The 24,736-nt window shown below is 39.3% G+C and overlaps 1 protein-coding gene across 2 annotated transcripts; it reads left to right on the top strand.

Moving 5' to 3' along the window:
• The first annotated feature begins 871 nt into the window (after positions 1 to 871).
• On the top strand, positions 872 to 23,598 carry LOC130927515 (transcription factor Dp-1-like). Of its 2 annotated transcripts, none has more exons than XM_057853403.1 (13): positions 872 to 996; positions 1,761 to 1,837; positions 6,276 to 6,357; positions 6,459 to 6,525; positions 6,622 to 6,749; positions 8,268 to 8,389; positions 8,459 to 8,624; positions 8,698 to 8,844; positions 8,973 to 9,041; positions 15,235 to 15,386; positions 15,460 to 15,626; positions 15,700 to 15,775; positions 22,502 to 23,598. In XM_057853403.1, exons 3-13 carry the CDS (start codon positions 6,346 to 6,348, stop codon positions 22,638 to 22,640), a joined length of 1,245 nt encoding a protein of 414 aa, XP_057709386.1. In that variant the 5' UTR covers positions 872 to 996; positions 1,761 to 1,837; positions 6,276 to 6,345; the 3' UTR covers positions 22,641 to 23,598. The 2 variants fall into 2 exon arrangements, with proteins under 2 accessions (XP_057709386.1, XP_057709387.1); XM_057853404.1 differs by having other exon boundaries at positions 911 to 928.
• The last annotated feature ends 1,138 nt before the right edge of the window (positions 23,599 to 24,736 follow it).

Below are 24,736 nucleotides of genomic sequence, written 5' to 3' on the forward strand. Positions count from 1 at the left end.
GCAGTCTGTCTCGCGCTAGCCATGTTGAATAAACTTCGCTCTCCTTGTATGCTTACTTCCGCGTGCAAGTCCCTCGTCCTGACCTCGTCGTTTTACTAACGTCACGTCTGCCCTGCCCGTCGCTGATTGGTCCACTCCGCTGTCTGTTTGCTGTGGCTTGCTCCGCCCTGGAAATTGTATCCGCGTGAATGGTGGCCAGACTCAATAGCTGGAACAGCGGTGAGTCTGGTGTACCAGGCAATGAAATAAATCATGAAAAAAAATTTTTTTTTCTCTATTATATATATACATTCTTAAAATTATATGCAAAGCAAATGACTGTCTAAGGTGCTCGAAAAAGATTTTTGACCCATTATAAAAATGTTTTTTCGTTCATTTCATTCATTTTTGTTGGAGTTTTATTGCTTTACAACTTTTATGTATATATAAGAAAGTCAATTACATGCAATGACACTTTTCGGCCACCGGGGGGGGGCTTGCCCCCCTTAAAATCCGCTTATGCTCAGGAGGCTGTAATTGACGGCGCCAGATGTCCAAACCGTTTTGACTGGGATGACTGACAGCGATCATTCACAGCATACCCTTCCAAAAATGAATTGAACGTCTATTGCTGTTAATGACATTGAAATATGAGCAATTACAGTCAGCGCCCCCCCAGTGTAAATGAATGTGATATCAATCCTTGTCAATGGCAGGCAATGAGTTAAACAGTAAATAATGTACTGTACTGTACTTCAATGAAGTATTACTTGCTGCTGTACCATCTTTTTTCAGCAGGTGGCAATGTTTTCTGTATCAAACATGGGCGCCGTCCAATCAGAACGTCGTTTTAGATAGTGGGCGGGGTCTGCTTTGAGTGCCTTGCTTTCGTCTCGCCGAAAGCCACCAATCAGAGGCGAGTGAAGCCAGACACCGCCAAGATCAGATTGTGAGTTGCGCTGCCGTAGCAAGGCTAGCCGATAGTCGATAGAAGAAGCTAACTTGTGGAGTGCACCGGTAAGCACAATTGTCAAGCCGTCTGCGGCCTCACCGACAAATTTATGTGTCACGGCTGCGAGGTTTTGTTGACGTTACAAATGAGGGACCACCAACAAGTTTTTAAAAGCGAACACCGGTGGTCTCCTCAGTAGTAATAGCTGTGCTTAGCTCGGCCGCAAGTTGCTAAGCTGTAGCCCGGTCGGCTAACAAAGCGCCGGTGGCTCTTCATTGGTGACCGCGAGTTAGCAACTTGCTAACAAACAGTCAACGCTAAGCCTCCAATGTTGGTAGTTGCCCCATTCGGATAGTTATTGAAATGAACTCATTTTTCAAAAAGCGCTGTCCTTTTGCCGCTTTACAGTTTCAATGTTTTGTCTCTGAAAGGCGAAGGAGCTCAAAAAAGTCGCCTTCTCAAAGTCTTTTCAAACACGGTTTGGAATGCAGTGAAGTCAGTCAAAGCGTAATGTTAAATTAGTGATGTTCTGTCGTGTAGATTCAACAACGCAAATGACTATCCTAAATCCAGACTTCTAGAGTTTTGACGGTCAGAGAATCTAATCGCGAGGCCACCATTTGGCGTTGACAGGTGTGCATATGACGATTAAGATCAACCCCACAACGGCCGTTTTAAGTAGTGACTCATTTTATGTCACACACGCAGTTTTTTTACTTGTCGTATACGCAAGGGTATATAAAAAATGATATAAATCGCGATACGAACGACCAGATAGAATGTTCCTAAAGTATAGTTTGACTTGTCTCAATGTTTCCTGTTTGCTAAGGATTTAGACCTCCTCTTCCTCCGCTCTCAAATGCCAACAACAACGGCAGCCGTCGAAGAAGGAGCTCTAGTACAAACGTAAGTGCACACAGTCTTCTTCTTTATACGAATCTTAATCCGAACCCTGGCACAAACGGCGTTTCCGACTTCCCGGGAACGAGTGAGGAGGGGAAAACAAGCACGATGTGGCCCAGAATTGCATTCAAAGCGTGCGTTAGCTCCCGAGCTAGCAGCGGGGCTCGATCCAACCACGGTGGGTTAGCGGTATCAGCTAGCCGCACCTCAACAAAAGACTGCTCGGATGGGGGGGGATACGGGCCTAGTGTGCTTTTTGCCATGACGCCTCAGCACTTGTTTATTTATTCTTTATTTTGCTGTTTTAGTCAATGTGCGTGAAGTTGGGATGTTCTGAAATGACCTGTAACAAAAGTTCGTCTCAATTCTCCAAGCAGAAGTAGGCCTTAACCATCCAAAAGTTCGTTCTAAGTCATTTTTATGTTGTGTTGGTTCTGTTAAACGGGGTCCAAACATGTGGTCCCAATCCAAATAGATGGTTAAATTCGTTTGGTAAAATGAAGGGAACTATTTGAGTGGTCGTCCATCAGATTCATCATTTTTTGTTGCACTATTTATCATATATATGTATGCATTTTTTATTAACTCATTGGTTGACATTGAAGGTGATAGACGTCCAATTAATTTAAACTGAATGATCAAGTTTCAGTGCCATTGGCGGCGATTGACGTCCAATCTATTTTGACTGGGGTGGGTTTTAGCAAAAACCATTTACATGTTTTTGTTTTTTTGAAGATTGTGGCTTATAGTTATTGAAAACGTCAAATCCAATACCTTAGAAAATTACAATAAAGCATGAGATCATACAAAAATGGATTTTTGAAGTGCAAATTTTCTATATGGTTCAAGTCAGGGGAATGTGCTGACCAATCGAGCACATTGCCACCATGGTCGGTGTGCATGGGAACCAAATGGGTCCTATTCATTGAAATATATATTTTTTAAAGCCCAACTAAGGCTACGTTCATACTGCAGGTCTTAATGCACAAATCCGATTTTCTACAGAAGCATCAAAACAAATGACTACACATGCTGGCTGTCATCCATCATTCCAGGGCGATCATATTTTGATTTCCAAAAATAGGACACAAATAACAGACATAAATAATCCCCGTTTAGGCTTATATTCTAAGTTTCTGTGAATCGATAGCATGCACGCACTGTCCTTGCATGTCATACACACACACGTACGGGCAGTTTGCCCCGACTCTGCAGTGTAAGCAATCTTGAAATATTGTTCATATAGAGAAAAGATAAAACGGATCATTTTCAGGCATATCCTCAACCCATTTGTATTTTTTTATGACTGTTGCCAAGCCCGAACCTTCCCCAAAAGCCATGTTCAAGGCAAGTTAGGCGCTAACAGACAGCTACACCGCTACCGTAGCGCGCAGTCTCTCTCGCTCTTTGATGGCGTAATTGCTGCATGAATTCCGATTTTGGAAATTTACCAGTTCAGACCTCCGCGACGTTCTGGAAAAATGTGGCCCAGATCAGATTTAAACCACATACGAAAGTGACCCAGATCGGATTTGAAATGGTCATCTTCTATGCAACTTGTCCCGTTGATGCCTCACTCAAGTCAGAAAAACATGAAAAAATCGGATTCGTGCATTAAGACCTGTAGTATGAACGTAGCCTAACTTAACGGCTGCCATTGACGGCGATAGAGGTCCAGTCCATTTCGGCTGGGGTGGCATAGAATGATCAAATGAAACCTCCTTTTTCAATTTCAAAACGAGTTCTCAATTTGTTATGTATATGTATCGTATCATGAGACCATTGTGCATTAATGTGGTTTCACAGTTAAAATGTGCAGATATTGTTATGTAGGGGTTCTTTTTATGAAAGTTCTAACTTACAAATACAGGTAGTCCCTGGGTTACGAACTAGTTCCGTTCGTACACTGGCAACGTAACCCGAATTTCTGCGTAAATTGGAATTAACACTTTAAGTAAATCTCAAAATAACTGTCCAGAAAGTCCAAATGTATTCTGTTTCATGATGGAGAATACACTGCCCTCTTGTGGCAGCGTTAGGTCTGACTGGTTTGCTGCCTTGTATGACTGAAGAGCAGACCCAGATGTCAGACATGGCTAAAGGATAGCTGCGCTCCTGTATGGCCCACATCAGGCTATAAGTTGTTTCAGCTAACATTTTTGTGTATGCATTTGTAATTAAGTTTAGAGCCACAGTTTGTGGAATTACGTGTGAGTGATTTGTCATGAGAATTGTTAATACGTTAGCATTCGTAGTACCGTATTGGCCCGAATATGAGAAGGCCCTGATTATAAGAAGAACCCCCTTTTTCAAGACTCAAGTTTGAAAAAAGGCTTTTTGAACACCAAATTAATTTTGATACAGAAAATAATTACAGTATATCCGAAACAAATGATTATAATTATATATTTGACAGAAAAAGCATGTTATTTTGCCTCATTCAAATCTTAATATCTGAACATTTAAATATGTAAACTAATGTGCAATCACATTCGTAAATGAATGGCTTCTGGTTTTTGAAATGTAAATAAACCAATCTATTGTGATAAAACAACAAAATTGCAATGAATGCATTAATCATCAAAGTGAAGTCTAACTAACTGTAGTCTTGAAACAAATCTGAATAAGGAAAAATATTGCAATAAAATAATGCAAACTGGTTAAACTTAAAAGAGTAGCTGAGATCTGTCATGACAGAAAATCGCTTCAATGATATCTGGCGCCATCTAGCGCCGTGAATGGGGAGAGTAGCTGAGATCTGTCATGACAGAACATCGCTTCAATGATATCTGACACCATCTAGCGTTGTGAATGGGTATAATGTCTAGACCGCGAATATAAGACGACCCCCTCTTTTTCAGTGTTATTTCAATGCAAAAAACAGTCTTATATTCAGGCCATTACGGTATTTAAGGTAGCATACTGTTGTTAGGCAAATTAGGCTAATTTAATCTACTAAATTTACATATTGATCAGACTTAATGGACGTTTGATAGAGGTGTGCGAAATTTCGGATTCTTAGATTATTCTCGATTCAGCCGTGGAAGATTTGAGAACGATTCACAAACGTCCAAATTCCGATTATTGAAATATGCCAAGTAAAGCGGAACTAAAACACAGTCAGCATGGTCTTCGGGACCCAATGAGAGTAAACATCATGCTTGTTATTACCCGGTAATGACCATGCTCAACTCACGGCTCTGGCTCAACTCATGCCGCTAGATTTTAAAAAAAAAAAAAAAAAAAAAAAAAAAACCTCTGCTGACAGCCACTGCAAACTACGTCAACATAATGCTACGGTAGATATCACATGTATAAAGAACAAGATGCGAAATGACAAAACTCGGCGGCGTAAGCAGTACATGTATAGAAAACCAGATGCGAAATGATAGACTTGCCGGCGTTGGTAAACAGCCGCCATCTCAAAGCAGCAGACTTCCCTAAAATACTCCTAAATTGGCAAAATCTTGACTTTATCTTTAAACGATGAAACTGTTTTAAAACCTTTTAAAACTAAATTAGACAGAAGGCAAATTATGGAATAATGGGAGCAATTTTAACAACGTTACCGGTTGATTCACAACATTAAATTACCGGTAATTGTAGATTAAAGCAGTTGATACAGAATGGGGACTTGAGTATTTTTTTATTAACTGTTTTGAACTGTTAACTTGATACTGAAATAATCGTTTATCTAAGCCTGAGAGGATTTTTGTACAATTTTTGTAACTAATGTACGAAACATTAAAAGCAGCTACTGTAAATGCTGGGGGGGGTGCTTCAATAATCGATTTATAATTGAATCGTAGCCTCTGAATCGTAATCGAATCGTTAGGTGCTCTAAGATTCCCACGTCTAATGTTTGAACATCAATTGTTTTGTTTCAAGTGTTTTATTGTTAAAATGCGTGTCATTTAGAACATAAGTGTACATATGTGTGCTCCAGCTTTACAATTTTCAAAAGTGAAGGAAGTAAAAAGCTTTAAAAATCACAATTGCTTTGCTGTCTATAAAGGTGAACAACTTAACGTTTAGTGAGGACAAAATACGTAATATTAATAAAGTAAATAGGAATCTGAAGTACAATAAGGTGGCGAGTATGCGGCAAAAAAAAACTGGAGACAATTGTGGATGAGACTGCGGTGTCACCGCGTAAGTCGAGTACGTCGTAACCCGGGGATTACCTGTAATATCGAAAGTTTAAAAAAATGACTCAAAATCAATTTTGTACAGCTGTGTAAGAAAGTGACATGCTTTTAACTTCAATTTATCGCCTCAAATGTTTATTAAATAGCAGCTGTAATTAGGGATCGAATACAGGGTGTTCAAACTTGTGTACATGTTCATCTTATATCTGTTGAAAGATAGGAAATGTGGCAATTTCACAGTACGCATCTTTGTGTATTGTGGAAAACGAAAGTAGTGGTGTTTGTGTTTTCAGGGTCTGAATAGTGAAAGAGAAGAAGAAACCCTTTTCAAGTGAGGCTCAACTTCCACGGTCCTTTGGGATCATGGCTAAAGATGTAAGTGACTACATGCCCGTGACTTGACATGAAATGCGACCTACTTTGGATAGACACTGGATTATAAAAGGGATATTATTTAATATTTCTGTCCTTTGCAGGCTGGCCTCATAGAAACCAACGGAGAGCTGAAGGTATTCATTGATCAGAATCTGAGCCCCAGCAAAGGTAAAAAGGGATTGCTCATGTTGCAGCGCCTTTGACGATGATCGACGTCCCATCCATTTTGACTGGGAGTGAATGACCTCTCACGTGTCCTCTTAGGTGTCCTGTCTTTGGTGGCTGTCCAGCCTGCCACTGCGCCTGTGGCCAAACAGCTCCTGCCCAAAACACTGGGGCCGTCCAACGTGAATATCGCTGCACATGCACACATGCAACATTTACCACACATGGTAAGTCCTCATTGCTGTGTCTCGCTATTGTGTAAGCCCCCTCTATTATCATTGTGAGGTGACCTGGCCGAAGAGTAGCTGCGAGTTGATCCAAAGCTTCTCAAGCCCTACAGTCAGCAGGATTGTATCCATCATCCCATTACATACATGGAATGTGTACATCATGACAATCAGCTTAGATATAACCTTAGTAAGGAATCGAGTGCCTTCCTTCACATTGTACCGCGAGGGAAGCACAGTGTTAAACCTTTTTTTTTTTTAACTTGAGTTATCAAAGCTGTGTTTTGTTTGTATTAAGTGTGGGTAGTAGTTCATTTTTAACATGTTTTATTTCCCTTCCGACTGCACTCTGTTAGAAAATCCAATCAAAGGACTTACACATAGAAATTGTTCGTTTAGAGTTGTTTGTACTTGGTTAAGCCTTTTTATGTTGCCATTGTGCTTTTAACTTTATCACCAGGCGTGGTTAAAGTATGTAAATGTTTGTACTTTAAAGAAAAGGAAAAAATTTATAGCACTGTTTTAGCCTGGCGTTGGGGCAAGAAAAGCCTGGAGGCCCGCCAGGTTTATAAAACAGTGGGATAAACCCTGACTGGTTATGGCCCACAATATGGCTGTAACTAATGATTATTTTCATAATCAATTAATCGGAGAAATGTTACTTTTTTCAATTAACTTCACAATTTACCTTGAAATTGTTTCAGGCATGTTGTAAGTAACAATGAAGACAAAATGGATGACTGTTTCCTTCAAAAATATTTCATTACAGCTTAACAGACTTAACTGTAGTCCACAACTGTATTGATTATCAAATTGTTTATCATAGCAAGTTGGCAACTATTAAGCGATTCAATTGATTAGCAGTTGTAGCCTTATTATGAAGCTAGTTTAGACAGTAAGATGTCTGAAAATTGGCTAAAATGTGAATTGTTTTCCAAAGTAAAAGCAGATATAATGCAAATATAGCAATATAAATACTATATTTGCTATATAAATATTAGCAGATATATTGAAGAAATGATATCTACAACACAAAAGTTATATGTATGTTAACATTTCAAAAATTTAGACAAGTTTGAGGTGAAGAAAATCCTAAAAGATTAATTGGTTATCAAAATAGTTGTCGATTAATTTGCTAATTGATTAGTTGTCGATTAATCGATTGTTGCACCTCTAGCCACCAATAAGTTTGAATTTTGTTTATTTTGTTCAACTTCCTAATTTTTATGTCATCGGCCCGCCATTGATAACGATGGCTGTCCAAATAATTTGTACTGTGAATGCTCATGTATGTGTTGTTGATGATGCTAGAATAATCATTGTCAGCCTCTCCCAGTCGAAATGGATTGGGCATCTAGAACCGTTTTTAGCGAGGTTTGCCGTGAAATTCACCACGAATTGTCATTCATTTCCGCTGTACTTGATCTTAAAATGATCTTTAACAATCTTGAATTCCATGTGATGAAACCAATACGATTCCTGCTTTACATAAACACTTGGTATTTTTCGCTTCTTCAGGTGATTGGTACCCCTCAGAGGCCAACAGTATCCAGTACTATACTGGTGAACAGCCCCCACACGCCCAATTCCCAATTTCTTACTCAGACTCAACCTTCTGATGCCTCTCCTTGGTCGTCAGGGTAAGTCTTTCAAAGCGCATTGAGAAGTACAGTTTTTATAGATATTAATAAGCGTGACACTGTTTACAGGAAGCGTGGAAAGAAAGGTGAAAAGAATGGGAAGGGCTTGAGGCATTTCTCCATGAAAGTATGTGAGAAGGTGCAGAAGAAGGGTGTCACCACCTACAACGAGGTAGCAGATGAGCTAGTAGCAGAATTCAGCTCAGGCGACAACCACATGTCACCCAATGACTCGGTGAGAGTCGGTCACCTCACAACACAAACATTGGGAACTGTAAGGTGAACTGTTTGAACTATTTTTCTTTTAGCATGTGTATGACCAAAAAAACATCCGGCGACGTGTGTACGACGCTCTTAACGTCCTCATGGCCATGAACATCATCTCCAAAGAGAAGAAAGAGATCAAATGGATTGGCCTGCCCACCAACTCGGCGCAAGAGTGCCAAAATCTCGAGGTACTGATCACTAAAAGAATTATCTTAATTGGTCAAGTTTTTCAGTATACATAGGCAATCATTAGAAGTCTCACCGATTGTCGTTTCTGTTAGGTCTCCATTGTAAGTATTATTCTTGTCAATGGCAGGTGGAGCGACAGAGGCGGTTGGAGCGAATCAAACAGAAACAGTCACAGCTTCAGGAGCTCATACTACAGGTCCGAATGGTTTGAATAATTGAGCTTTTCTTTCCACCATTGTGTTTTTAGGAGGAGGCATTATAAAGCGTTGTGATGCTGTTGATACATTATTTGATGTACCTATTAATCAATCAATCAATCTATTCTTGCAAACAAAGTTATTGTATTAGTACTGTAGTTTAGTTCCCTTTTAACTCTTTGACAACCTTTGGAGTTGATAGACGAACCAGTTACTTTAAAAATTGTTTTGACCACACAGTGACTTTGGCACATTGCCACTTACAAGTAGGGCCGGGCGATATCGCATAAAAAAATTCTAATTTCTTCATAAAAAGATGATTAAATTTTCTCCCCCTTTTTATGGCAACAATAAGATCAAAAGACATACAAATCTCGAATTCCGAAATAGTTTAATATTGCACAAAAGTAGCGTTAAAAAATTAGATATTATATTTTAATTATGTGGAAGACGGTACATTTTCTCAATTTCAGTCCCCAAGGATTGAGGTGTACATAAATGTCATTTCACCAAAATAACATGATTTAATTTCTCGGGCCACACAAAATGTTTGTAGTGTGCTGGATCTGCCCGCTCCCCGGGTCTTGAGTTTGACACCTGTGATTTAAAGCCTACCTGATCTACCGGTCACTCTACATTTCTACACTAATTTATGTTAATGTCACAGATAAACCAGTCTTTTGTAGGCTACATATTTACAGTATACAGTGGTACCTCTATATATAAAGCTAATTTGTTCTAGGACTTTTTTTTGTAAGTAGAAATGGTGGTATGTCAAGCAGGATTTTTCCATAAGAATATGATTCCATTAATTCGTTCCACAGCCCGGAAACCTACACTTAATCCTTAATAAATGCTGCTGGAACTATTGCAAATGGCAGTTACACAGATCAAAACAAATAAATTATGAATAAAAATCTGAATGATAATATAATAAAAGTAGGGCTGTCAAAATTAACGCGTTAACGTGCGGTAATTAATTTTTTAAATTAATCACGTTAAAATATTTGACGCAATTAACGCACATGTCCCTCTCAGACAATATTCTGCCTTTTGGTAAGTTTTACAGCAAGGCGTTTTGTGCTGTCTAACAGCGAACTCTTGTGGTCGCTTTGCGACATGGTTTATTTTTTTCTTGCCAGTTCAATATGGCTGCACGACGTCTCTGTTGTGCTTATATGATCCTCGGAAAAGATTTGTCCGTAAGTATGGTTGTTGTAAAGAATGTACATATTATGTTAATAAGCGAAATGTTATATTTTTTGTATGAGACACTTTTTGTTTATGTTTAGTCAACCTGTATAGCGTGCTAAGCTAACGTTGTTGCTAATGCAATGCTTGTTTACTTTTTTTTGTAGTTTTACGTAAACGGTCTAAAGAGGACAATGGTTTGAGGCCATTTTATTAATAAATCAGATGAAAAAGGAAGAAGTCTGATTATTAAGGCGTCGTTCACTAGCTGTTTAGCTTTGGAAAAAGTAGACACTTCGGAGTGAGGACAGCATAGACAGATTTAAATGACAGTAGAGTAAAATGCCCACTACAGTCCTTATGTACCGTATGTTGAATGTATATATCCATCTTGTGTCTTATCTTTCCATTCCAACTATTTTACAGAATATTTATAATTCACAGAAAAATGTGGCATATTTTATAGATGGTTTGAATGGCGATTAATTGCGATTAATTACAATTAATTCATTTTTAAGCTGTAATTAACTCGATTAAAAATTTTAATCGTTTGACAGCCCTAAATAAAAGTAATAATAAAACCTCTAATAATGTAATGAATCTGGTTCCAATGTGGCGGATGTGTTTTGCGTGGTGTACCTAAACACACAGCGTGGCTCACTTGACAGAGTGAGCGAGGGACTTTTTACTTTCACTTTTGTTCAGCTGCGGCGGACAGTAGGCATGTTTTGTTGCACAAGTTCTGAAATAAATGATTATAAACCTGATGAAACTGGTTTTTTTTGGGGCGATTTTACACCAATAATTGTCACCTTAACTTATAAAGACTGGCGAACGGAGGTAGGAGGGGGACCGTCGAGATGGTGGACATTCTACGGCCATATTGTCGAGCCAGTTCACGGATTCGTGCGCCACGCTCATATTTTTCTCTCATTTCCATCTTCATTTCAATAGTAAGCCTCACCTTTTTCCTTTTTTCACCACCTGCACTAACATTCTTGGAACCCATGTTGATCTTTCACAAGAAAATCCGTCGTGCGTCCGTCTTGCGGGAAAACAAACTGTGGCACTGTCATAAATTGTATTTCGAGCATGTCATCGGATGTAGAAACAAATGCACTGTCAAATTTTTCGTCGGATGTCGAAAAAAATCGGGTGTCAAAGCGATCTTATGTCGAGGTACCACTGTAGATAGTCTAAACCAATATTTTTTTTTTTATGTAGGATGTCCAAAGAAAATGTACTCAACAGGCATGAAAATCTCTCGCCTTTCGGCGAAATTAGCTGTTTTGAAGTCAAAAAGGGTGACCTAAGTGAATTGTGTAGATCCGAGGAGAACATTTTTAGTGTGTTGGGGGGGGGGGGGGGGGTGTTTATTATTATTATCATGTGATTAACTTACTACGTGAATTGAGCACTTCAGAAACCGGCCCTTTAAAAAAGTGACACTTGGACGGTCAGCAAATGCTTCTGGCTGCTTCGCTGACATCCCGTCGACGGTTAATGAAGGGTTAAAAAAAAAACAAAGTCCATCTAACTAACGCCACGTTTTAATGAAGTTGCTAAGCCTGTCGCGATATGTAATGAGTTCATTTATCGCAAGGTAAATAAGAATGAGGGCGGTAATTTTCACGGCTGCGTTTTATCACCGCGTGCGTGAGTGCATACATATGTGAGTGGATGTTGATGGCATATAATACTTTTCACAGATGTTTATTGGTCATTAACACGCCGTAGAATTAGTTGTAACATACAAAATAAGGAAATACATCTATATTAGAGCTGGGCGATATGGCCTTAAGTACGTATCACGATAAATTGAGCAAATTTACCTCGATAACGATAAATGACGATAAATTCGCCCAAGCGGACTGTTATATAATTTGAAAATTTGAATCAATGCATGGAATACAAATTAACCGTTTCTCGTTGAATTTATTTACCAGCTTTCAATTTAACAATTGCACATGCAGTCTAAACATTAAGTATTAAAAAAAAATCTTGTAAACAATAAGAATTCTAGTGTGAACATTTATAACAGCTTGTATGACTTGAAAAATGTACATTATAAAAATCAATATGACGACTGTGCAAACATGTCATTCTAACACAAATGACTTGCAGCTTTAACAGTACACTTCAGACAACTTATTGGTAATGGCTGCTGTGACATAATTATTCAACGCAAGTGTTTACGTCAAGGTTTCAGGGTTTTTTTTTTCCCGAAACATTTTTTAATACATGCACCCCCCCACACAGACACAACCAGATTAAAGCTGTATTGCTCTGATGCCAATGAAATATTTAAGGTTTTATGATGGCAGAATAAAGCAAACACATACAGAAAAATAGCTGTGGCCATTAACACTAGAAGTCCCAGAGAATTATTGTACTCCTAATAGTCCCAAGCAATGGCCGATTTGGCCTCTACCCTGGAAAAACCCAGAGGTGGCCAAAATGACCCAAGTGCTTTTGAATTGGAAAGTCGTTGTCCGACAGACAAGAGCCATTCATATATGGGAATATTAGGAGTATTTGTCTTGAGGAAAGGCCGATTTGCCCTTTGCTGGGTTTTCTAGTGTTAAACTGTCATATATAGGCTTCACTGTTGGATTATACTTTATGCTGAGTGCTTTACCATCATGAAAGCTTTCAGAGAAATCACACAGAGATGCCAAATAACGCGACATAATGATTGCTACATGAAGTCCGTGCCCAGTCCACTCATGAATTTCAGCCGCTTCGACAAGTTTAGAGCCGCTATCCGACTCTTTTCACGTTCATTTGTAGCCGCTGTTAGCCGCTAGCGTTAGCCTGTGGCTTGGCTACCAGAAGAAAGCACTGAAAGCATCCTCTCCTGAAATCATGAGAACCAGGGAGGACAGCGGGTGAAAGCCCGTCTGGAACCCGCCAAGAGTTTACTTAACGTCGGGTGAAAGTTTGGCGAAGCTAACTTAAGCCCGACTCCATCCCGTTTACTTGTAGCGTTAGCCACTGGTGTTAGCCTACCGGGCTTCTGTTTGTTTGGCTTCCTGAAAACCATGTGACTCCATACGTAAGCACACTGCCTGCTTTCTTAAAGGGGAATGAACATGGCCGAACAACACAGAGTCAAAGCGGGATGAAAAGACTATATTTTCTTGTTTTATTAAATTACCGAATTTGCCTACATGGTCAAAATTATGTCGGTCATCGTGAAGAATTTCGGTGACGGTAAATTTTCGGTTTACCGCCCTGCTCTAATCTATATTAAACACTGTAAACGTTAGCATTGCTACATTGAGACTAATGGGGAAAAAAGACAACCTACCCAGATAGCAGACCGACATTGAATAAATGTTGATTTTCCATCAAAATCATCAGTATGGTTGACATTGAAATTTTTTACGTCAAGTTACGTTGAAACAACATTGTTCTATGATATGTCTGGTGACGGTTGGGTTAACATTTTTTTATAGTTGATGAACTAATGTTGACAAATAGTTGATTTATGATTGACCGGGAAATATGATTCAAAAGTCATTGAATTATGGATGAGCGGGCGTTTTCGTCAAAAACATAACATTGATTCAGCGTTGTTCCAATATTATTAATAATCGAAATGATGTTTAGGTTTTGTAAGGATTTCAACGTTGAAACAACATTAATTGAGGGTGTAAAAGTGACATTGATTCAAAGATATGAGATCGACAGCGGAATGTTGATCCAACATCTTTTCAAGGTCGGTCTGCTATCTGGGTACTTTAGCCTGCTTTAAATCATAGGCAGTCTTCTCCAAAACGCTAACCTGCGGTTAAAAGGTGACACTTCAAACATGAAAATTCGCTGGTTAATGTTGTGTATTTGTTAGACTTTTAAAGATTAGAATGATCAGGCAGTTGTGGGTGAACACCGTGTATCACGTCCTTTTTTTTTTTTTTTCCTACGCTACGCCACACACGTCAAACATATACAGTGTATCACAAAAGTGAGTACACCCCTCGCATTTCTGCATATATTTAAGTATATCATTTCATGGGACAACACTGACAAAAAGACACTTTGACACAATGAAAATTAGTCTGTGTGCAGTTTATATAATAGTTTATTTATTTTCCAAAATATAGCCATTAATATCTAAACCCCTGGCAACAAAAGTGAGTACACCGCATGGGAACTACGTACATCCCTAAATGTCCAAATTGAGTACTGCTTGTCATTTTCCCTTCAAAATGTCATGTGACTCGTTACAGGAGTGCTGTCGGCATTGCGAAGTGTAAAGCTTACGGTTAGTGGTTTAGCGAACGTACATACTTTCGATGAACATTTCAAAATAAAAGCACGTCTGTTCGTCATAAAAATAATGATTTCTGGAGTTAATACCACATACTTTAGAATTAATACTTTAATATGTCAATATTATAATACTACAGAATTCAGATTTTACACTAAGAATAGCTTTAAAATGACACTTTTATGAAAAATATGATTGGCAATGAATAATTATTTTAATATTATTTTATATAGTAGTATACTATAATAATGCTAGATTATTTTAAGAATTATTTTGAATAATAAATCAGTGTTCTGAATCTGTTTACATTCCATTCTTTTGCAATAGTAAATGCTATCAGCATTTGACCTCATTGTTTATTTGTGATTAATTATTGTTATATACATGTTTATTTGTACTTTAATAACGAATTAAAGTGTTCCAAAATGTTTTTGTGAACTAATAAGCGTTAACAAAAATTTCATTGCTGAATTGGTTTTAAAAAAAAAAAGATTAGATTAGTCGACTAATTGTAAAAATTGTCGGCTGATTAATCGGGAGAAAATTAGTAATTGAATATGTTCTGGTACACATTTCCTCCACAGCCTTCTCACCTTTTTCACCCTTGACCCATTCATGCCTGACTAAAAATGGATTATGTATATAACTAAAAGCTAATAATGAAGTTATATGCTTTATTGTTAAAACTACAGTATTTATTTGTTAAAGGCAAATTGTTGTTGTTACAGCAAATCGCCTTCAAGAACCTGGTTCAAAGAAACAGACAGCGCGAGCAGCAGGCAAAACGACCTCCGCCGCCTAACTCCATCATACACCTGCCCTTCATCATCGTCAACACCAGCAAGAAAACCGTCATCGACTGCAGCATCTCCAATGACAAGTATGCCAATGAGCCACCTTTCATATGGTGAGCAGAAATGGACTCAATAACCATATTTTCTTCCACTTGGCAGGTTTGAGTACTTGTTCAACTTTGACAGCATGTTTGAGATCCACGACGACATCGAGGTACTGAAACGCATGGGCATGGCTTGTGGTTTGGAGGTGGGCAAGTGTTCTCCGGAGGATTTGAAAGTGGCGCGCAGTCTGGTGCCAAAAGCGCTGGAGCCCTACGTGATCGGTCAGTCTCTGCGTTGCTGAAGCGTCAGCCGTAGATGTTCCTACTTTGAATGATGGTGTCTCTCCTTCTGCAGAAATGGCAAAGGGCCCCATTAGTAATGTCTACATCACTGGAGGGTCCTCAACTAATGGTGCCCGTTACACAGCCAGGTGGGAGGCATTGTTATCTATTTCTTAAAAGGACAGAACATACCTTTATTGTGTGCATCCAAATGTTAAGAATCTTGTTTAACCCTTTCATGCACATTTTTTCAAACCTTTACAGGGTACTCATTGAACTCATTGGCTGCACTAAACGTTCAATCCATTTTGACCGGGAGATCGCTGTCAGCCTCTCCCTCTCATCTAGCACCATCAATGCCATTGAAACACGCATTTACAGCCGGTATTCCTAGTTTAACTGAATTGGACGTCGATCGCCATCAGTGGCATGCAATGAGTTGAATAGTTAGTTTTTATCATCTTTATAATCTATAACAACCTATAAAATTATTCATAATTATAAAAATATAAAAACGATTAATACCGTATTGGCCTGAATATAAGACTGCCCTGATTATAAGACGACCCCCTCTTTTTCAAGACTCAAGTTTGAAAAAAAGACTTTGAACACCAAATTTTTATACAGAAAATAATTACAGTACATCCGAAACAAACAATTATAACAATATATTTGAGAGAAAAATTGTTATTTTGCCTCATTCAAATCTTAATATCTGAACATTTAAATATGTAAACTACAGTGCAATCACATTCGTAAATGAATGGCTTCTGGTTTTTGAAATGTAAATAAACCAATCTATTGTGATAAAACAACAAAATTGCAATAACTGCATTAACCATCAAAGTGAAGTCTAACTGTAAATGGTGTTGTACTTAGTCTTGAAACAAATCTGAATAAGGAAAAACACTGCAATAAAATAATGCAAACTGGTTAAACTTAAGAGTAGCTGAGATTTGTCATGGCAGAACATCGCTTCAATGATATCTGGCGACATCTAGCGTCGTGAATGGGTATAATGTCTAGACCGCGAATATAAGACGACCCCCTCTTTTTCAGTGTTATTTCAATACAAAAAACACTGTCTTATATTTGGGCCAATACGGTAGTTAAATATAGATATAATAACAGTTGCTAAGATTTATTATTCTTACACAACCAAAAAGTCATTTGTCCTATAAAGATTAAGGAAAATAAGTATTTGAACACCCTGCGATTTTTCAAGTTCTCCCACTTATCCCATTTAGGAATGAGGGGTGTGTTTGAAATTTTCATGGTAGGTGCTAGTCCACTGTGAGAGACAATAAAAACCCGAAATCACAGTATGATTTTTTTCAAAAAATTTTTTGTATTATACTGCTGCAAATAAGTATTTCAACACCTGAGAAAAATCAATGTTAATATTTGATACAGTAGCCTTTGATTACAATTAGAGAGGTCAAATGTTTCCTGTAACCAGTTTGCACCACTCCTCCACACAGATCTTCTCTAGATCAATCAGGGTTCTGGGCTGTCGCTAAGAAACTCTGAGTTTGAGCTTCCTCCAAAGATTTTCTATTGGGTTTAGTTCTGGCGACTGGCTAGACCCCTCCAGAACCTTGATATGCTTTTAATGAAGCTGCTCCTTGGTAATTCTGGCTGTCTGGTTCAGGCTATTATCATGTTTGAAGACCCAGTCACGAGTCGTAGGGGTGTGCCATCATAGGCACCCCACGATTCAATTCGATTACGAATCAGGGTGTTACGATTCGATTATTGAACGATGATCACGGTATTGACGATGATCACGGTTATCACGATTATCGATGCATCGTACAGTACTACTTAATAAAGTAGCCGAGCAAATTTATGTCCATTATTTATTGAAAATATCCTAATGATTCAACAGGAATGATGGAAACATGCCCATACAGCAAATAGCTGCCCTTAAGCTGCTTTTTTTTTTCTTTTTGTAAATTATTTATTTATTTATTTATTTATTTATTTTATACAAGAAAGTGCAAAAACATTAACCATTTTAAAGGCAGCACCAGTACTCATTTCACTCAATACAATAAATTTACACAGGTGGAATGAATTCCACATTTTCTGGAAACTGTCTTTAGAAATAGGACTTCTTTTAACCAATATACTTTTGTAGTGTTACTGCTGTACTTAATCATGGTTTTACACGTTCTGCATATGAAATGCACGTTTGCTAATTAGGTTAGCGCTCAGCGCTGTTAACATCTCAAAATCAACAACAATAATGGCTAAACCATACAAGAGGGTTTGTGTACTCACGTCTTACAGACGCACATGGGTCTTAGGAACACACACTCAGGACATTTTGCATTTGACATGACTTGAAACTACTGCTGGATATCTGAAAGACAAGGAGGAACCCCCCCCTAAAAATGTCTCATACACAAGTTTATTTTCTGGTCTTTCGAAAAGGAGTAAATCTCTCGCTCAGTAACCGGAAGCATCATAACGTTGTGCGTACGTCCGTTAAAGGTGTCCGGGCGGCAGACGTGTCTTGATTTTCGTTCCGCTATGAGCGGCTGTCATAAAGTTATGAGGGAAAATAGTTTTTGAACCTTAGAAATCGCAATCGAATCGTCACGTGTCGAATCGCGATGAATCTAATAATTTTTTGGGTAACTCCCTTAGTCACGACCCATTATCAATGCTCTGATGGAAGGAGGTTATTCCCCAAAATCTCACAATACATGGCCCTGCTCATCCTCAATACTGTGCAGTCGTCCTGAGTCAGTCCTATGTGCAGAAAAACAACCCTCAAAGCATGATGCTGCTTCCAGCTCCATGCTTCACAGTAGAGATGGCGTTCTTGGGATGGTACTCATCATTTTTCTTCAAACACTATGAGTAGAATTAAGACCAAAAAGTTCCATATTAATCTCATATGACCACATGACTTTCTCCCGTTAGTCCCCTGGGTTATCCAAATGGTCTTTGGCAAGCTTAAAACTGGCCTGGACATGTGCTGGTTTAAGCAGGGGAACCTTCCGTTCCATGTATGACTTTAAACCATGACATTTTAGTGTATTACCAAAATTAACCTTGGAAATGGTGGTTCCAGCTCCTTTCAGGTTATTGACCAGCTCCTCCTGTGTAGTTCTTGGCTGATTCCTCACCATTCTTGGGATCAATGAGACCCTACGAGGTAGATCTTGCATGGAGCCCCAGTCCTAAGGAGATTGACAGTCAGTCTTCCATTTTCTAAAGATCCAACGGTGGATCTTATATCACCAAGCTACTAGGCAATTGCCCCATAACAATTTCCAGCCTTGTAGGTGTCTACAATTCTGTCTCTGGTGTCTTCGGTCTTGACCATTTTAGTAATTGGGAGTCTTCCTTATTGTATGTGGTGAACAGGTGTTTATATGCAGCTAACCGCCTCAAACAGGTCAAAAAGTCAAGACTCAAAAAGCCTACCTCCACTCCACTCTTCGTTGGACTTTTTAAAGGCAATTAACAGGTTTTTGAGGCTCACAATTCTAGCTAGTAGATACGTTCCCAAATACTTATTTGCAGCAGTATAATACAAATAGCTAAAAAAATCATACACTGTGATTTCTGGATTTTTTTCTTTAGATTCTCACAGTGGACAAGCACCTCCCATGAAAATTTCAAACGCCCCTCATTTCTAAATAGGATAAATGGGAGAACTTCCAAAATCGCAGAGTGCACTGTCCCTGAACAGGTTAATAAACTGACACTATATGATAGGCTGTGGAGGCATAATATGATAATGCAAAAGTGCCTGATACAACCGTATCTAACCACCTGAACCCACCATGGGCATGCCAGTACATGTTTTCATTACTTGATCTATTCATACTTTAACTTTTTAAAAGGGAAATGTGGAACTGTAGCCGGTAACATTAACCTACTGATATAGCAAATGCTTTTTTAATTTGTTTTTGGGGGATAACAATTAGACAATTCACAATATAGGATAAGCTATAGCCAGGGGTGCACATAAGTGGTCCGCATGCGCGCATGCGTACTGGACGTCGACAAACGCGCTGGCCCTCAACGGCTTCCATACGCTTTTGCGTACCGATGGCTGACCACTGTATTTGCGGCGGACATGAGAAAATAACTTCTCAAAATGTCGGAGGCAGGCCACACTGAGTAATTACTTCCGTATTCCCCCACCCCCGTCTAAAGACAGACAGACGACCGAGACGTCACCGGATCTACCGAAAAAAAGGACTTTTGCTGAAAAGTGGCTACAGGAGGCATCATGGCTAGAAGCAAATGATGCTCGCACGGAAATGCGGTACAAAATGTGCCGTGAGAATCCCAATGTCGCCGATAAGAGCAGCGCATTTTATGTAGGGTCAAAGAATTTCAGCCATCCAAACTTTGAAAAGCACGAAAAAAACAGAGAGCATGTGGGAATTAAGCAAACTATCGATGTCAAACAGGACCCCACTCGCCCTATGGACAAGTGGCGGAATAAAGGTAATGAACAGCGACATGCACTGACAAACGTGTTTTTGCTCGCATTTTACAAAGCTAAACATGCACGTTCAATGAGGTCTTATGAGGAGGACATCCCACTTTTAAAAAGGCTTGGAGTTAATGTGGGAGCCACATAATGCCCTTTATTTTGAAATGGTGCTTTTTATTTCTTTACATTTCACTTCAAAGTAATGGCAATTTTGTTGTGCCAGTTGATGTTAATCAAGCATTAATTGTTAATATAATTAAAGTTAATTGGCTCTAAGTAAAGCTTGTCATAAATTTATCGCATCAGGCGGGTCGGCTCTCAAGCTGAATGAGGACCAAGTCACATCTCCAGGTCCTCCTCTGAGAACCTGGGCAAAAAAATTATGTGCACCCCTGGAGTCGAAATGCACTTGTTAAAAATTGTACTTGTATATTTTTTTCTTGCACGTTAAACAAAGTGAAATAAAAAATGCATGCATTTTAACCTGGCACTTTTAAACAAGCACATTAAAAAAGATAATGGTACCATCTATGATTGCAGATTTCCGTTTTTAAGAAGTTTAAAGTAGTACCAAAAAGTAATAAAAACCTCTATTAATGTTATACAAGATAGGTTTGGGTGGTAAGGTACGTTTCCAACGCATTGTTTGAGGCACTAATTTGCCATTTGTATAATTAACCCTTAATAGGGCACTCATTGGCTGCAAAAAAAAAACTTAAATATTTTTTTTAAAATGTTTTTTTTTTTTTTTCATTTAATTCATAAAATATTTATTTAAAATGAAACATTAACATACACAGCCAGTCATCTTAGTTTATATGAATTAGATATCTATCGAGGCCAGTGGCAGCCAATGATGTACACTTGTGGTCTAAAGTTTACATACACTTGTGAAGAACATAATGTCATGGCTCTCTTGAGTTTCCAGTTATTTCTACAACTCTGATTTTTCTCTGATAGAGTGATTGGAACAGATACTTCTTTGTCACAAAAAACATTCATGAAGTTTGGTTCTTTTATGACTTTATTATGGGTGAACAGAAAAAAGTGATCAAATCTGCTGGGTCAAAAATATACATACAGCAGCGCTAATATTTGGTAACATGTCCTTTGGCCATTTTCACTTCAATTAGGCGCTTTTGGTAGCCATCCACAAGCTTCTGGCAAGCTTCTGGTTGAATCTTTGACCACTCCTCTTGACAGAATTGGTGCAGTTCAGTTAAATTTGATGGCTTTCTGACATGGACTTGTTTCTTCAGCATTGTCCACAAGTTCTCAATGGGGTTTGAGTCAGGACTTTGGGAAGGCCATTCGAAAACCTTAATTCTAGCCTGATTTAGCCATTCCATGACCACTTTTGATGTGTGTTTGGGGTCATTGTCCTGTTGGATCACCCAACTGCGCCCAAGACCTGATCTTCGGGCTGATGACGTTAGGTTATCTTGAAGAATTTGAAGGTAATCCTCCTTCTTCATTATCCCATTTACTCTCTGTAAAGCACCAGTTCCATTGGAAGCAAAACAGCCGCACAGCATAATACTACCACCACCGTGCTTGATGGTAGGCATGGTGTACTTGGGGTTAAAGGCCTTACCTTTTCTCCTCCAAACATATTGCTGGGCATTGTGGCCAAACAGCTCGATTTTTGTTTCGTCTGCCTACAGAACTTTCCTCCAGAAGGTCTTATCTTTGTCCATGTGATCAGCAGCAAACTTCAGTCGAGCCTTAAGGTGCCGCTTTTGGAGCAAGGGCTTCCTTCTTGCACGGCAGCCTCTCAGTCCACGGAGATGCAAAACACGCTTGACTGTGGACACTGACACCTGTGTTCCAGCAGCTTCTAATTCTTGGCAGATCTGCTTTTTGGTGATTCTCGGTTAAATCTTCACCCTCCTGACCAATTTTCTCTCAGCAGCAGGTGATAGCTTGCGTTTTCTTCCTGATCGTGGCAGTGACAAAACAGTGCCAGGCACTTTATACTTACAAACAATTGTTTGCACTGTTGCTCTTGGGACCTGCAGCTGCTTTGAAATGGCTCCAAGTGACTTTCCTGACTTGTTCAAGTCAATGATTCGCTTTTTCAGATCCATGTATGTATATTTTTGACCCGGCAGATTTGATCACTTTTTCTGTTAACCCATAATAAAGTCATAAAAGAACCAAACTTCATGAATGTTTTTTGTGACAAAGAAGTATCTGTTCCAGTCACTCTATCGGAGAAAAATCAGAGTTGTAGAAATAGCTGGAAACTCAAGAGAGCCATGACATTATGTTCTTCACATGTGTATGTAAACTTTTGACCACAACCGTAAATACTTGTATTTATAAGTTCTAGTACTAAAAAATTAGTTGTTGGCAGTACCTAATTTCGATTTTTAAACATTATCTAAAAAATGTTTTTCTCTCCTTCATTTAGCGATGGCTGCCCCGACGGCACCATGGCGTCCAGCTCCAACGATTCTCACTACAGTGGCTCTCGCGTGGAGACCCCCGTGTCATACATGGGCGATGACGACGATGAGGAGGAGTATGACGAGAACGACGACGAAGACTAACCTGCGTACGCCTTGCCACTCCAATAAGCACAGTCTCTCAAAAACGCCACCGTGGAAACCAGTCCTGTCACCCTCCCCCCTCGCGCACCCATGCCTGTTTTTCTGTCTGGCTTTTCTCAGGGCTGTAGTTGAGTTATTGAAAGAACGAGGGGGGGCGGCCAGGGGGCAGGTGTGCCCTCACCTCGCAGCTACGAAAGAGGGATTGGAACCGAGAACTGTAGCGTGTGGCCTGACTTAACAAAAAAACTGGCGCCCACAAACAAGGACAAGACATCTTGGGTCACGTAGGCCACGTGAGTCAAAATGTCATTTCCAAGTATGTGGATGCCAGGTCTAACTGAGGAGGTTAAAAGTCTTGAAGTCTTTAACTCGTTTTTATTCAAGCCATCCTATAAAAAATGCTGTTGGAGAATAACAAAAAATATTTATCAATTTGCCACTGTTCCCTTTGGCTATATGATCGTTCAAAATTTTGCTCCAGCATCCTGCCATGTATTCATTGTTGGCAACCTGGCTCCATTATGCGTGTTGATGTTTTTGTTCCTTTTCTCACTCAGTCGAGCTGGCTTCCTTCTGTTCTAGTAGGCAGCTGCTTTGTCTTTTTTGCTAGTTTTTTGTTTTTGTTTTTTTTTGTATTCTGCAGTTACGGAATTGTCATGAGGGCCCTGCGCAACATCTTGGTAGTGTTTTCAAAATATTGGCACCAGCAAGGTAATTTCCTAACCCAGGTTCCTGATAGGTTGAATAAGCTTTGTTAATGACATGTATGAACCCTGTTGATGATTGTAGCTTATTAGTATCTTTAGTGGCCAGTGATAATGATACTAGACCATCAGACAATATCCATGTAACTAATGTGTGGTTGTTTAGGTCTTTGTGTATTCCCATCAAAGACCTCCCTTTTAAAACGCTACACATGTACTGACTTCTTCCAAATACCTTTTTTTCTGTAATCTAATATAAGTTTTCAAATTAAAATATAGATTGTTTTAAACGTTTCTGTATTTTTGGTCTGTTTTTCGATTCACTGTAGTTTTAGTAGATCGACGGTGATGTCTTACCCGTTTCGAAAAAGATTGAAGGTCTCAAATGTAGAGCAAGTAGAAATGATTAAGTCCCTTTTGGGTACAGTTTGGTAATATGGCCTAAAAATCTGATTAAAAAAAAAAAAAAAATTATTGCCCATGCATAGATAGTCCTTTCCTCAACCCTAAGACGAGCAGCTGTCGGACTTCGCCAGCTTTGTAGTTTGCCATCTTGTTCCTATCTTCTTGGCTTACTTCTTGTGAAGTTATCAGTGTTGTGGTGAAAAAGAATGTCACATCAAGTACTTGAACGTGCGCTTATCACAGTATATACAGTATAGCGGCGACCTGTGTGGCTAGAGTAAAACATTAGCATTTGCATTCGGACGGCAAACTATGACTAGGTCGCTAAGTGGTAAATTGCTGTATACTGAAGTAAAAACGGTAAAAAAACAGTCACGTTACCGGACTTCAGGACATTTCTGAAAGGAGCTTGGTGTAAGGTGTCACAGTTGCGCTTTACTAGAACTACCAAGGGTGGATCAGTTGATACAAATCCCTTTTGTATCCAGAGAAGGGTCATCTGACCCTAATCAGCATATCTTTTGTGAGAATTGAGGTCCTCATTAGTCATTCTCATTCACACTCGCAAAACCACACAGTTGGATTGCTCCAATTAGCATATTGAGTGTTTGCAGGGCAGGGGTGCCTTGGCTATGTCGGACAGTGGACCGCTCAGGCAGGCAATTGGGCGGACAGCCTTTTTACATATTCCAAAAGCTGCAGTTTGCCTACAGTACAAGGGACGGCGGTATAAAAAAACAAAACATTTTTTATGTGGTGACATGACACTTCACCCTTTTCCTGGGGCTAGGTATTGGAGGTTGTTGCCGAAGCAATTTTTCCTTCTGCGCTATCTTTGCGCCCATGTGTAAGTGAGCCAATTCCTCTGCAAGATCCACCAAGAAGTCCACCCGTCTCTTATATTCAAGGTAACCCCCCACCCCCGTCACACCTAGGCAGCAACTCCACAGGAATGTGTAGGGGCGTTGTCTGCTGGACTGCTTGTTT

Source organism: Corythoichthys intestinalis, chromosome 12, assembly GCF_030265065.1.
Source record: "Corythoichthys intestinalis isolate RoL2023-P3 chromosome 12, ASM3026506v1, whole genome shotgun sequence".
NCBI lineage: Eukaryota > Metazoa > Chordata > Actinopteri > Syngnathiformes > Syngnathidae > Corythoichthys > Corythoichthys intestinalis.

Excerpts from the sequence above, each read along its gene's own strand:
- LOC130927515 (XM_057853403.1), top strand. Across the intron at positions 8,390-8,458 it reads GCCTCTCCTTGGTCGTCAGG|GAAGCGTGGAAAGAAAGGTG; the intron begins GTAAGTCTTTCA and ends CACTGTTTACAG. Across the intron at positions 15,776-22,501 it reads GGTGCCCGTTACACAGCCAG|CGATGGCTGCCCCGACGGCA; the intron begins GTGGGAGGCATT and ends TCCTTCATTTAG.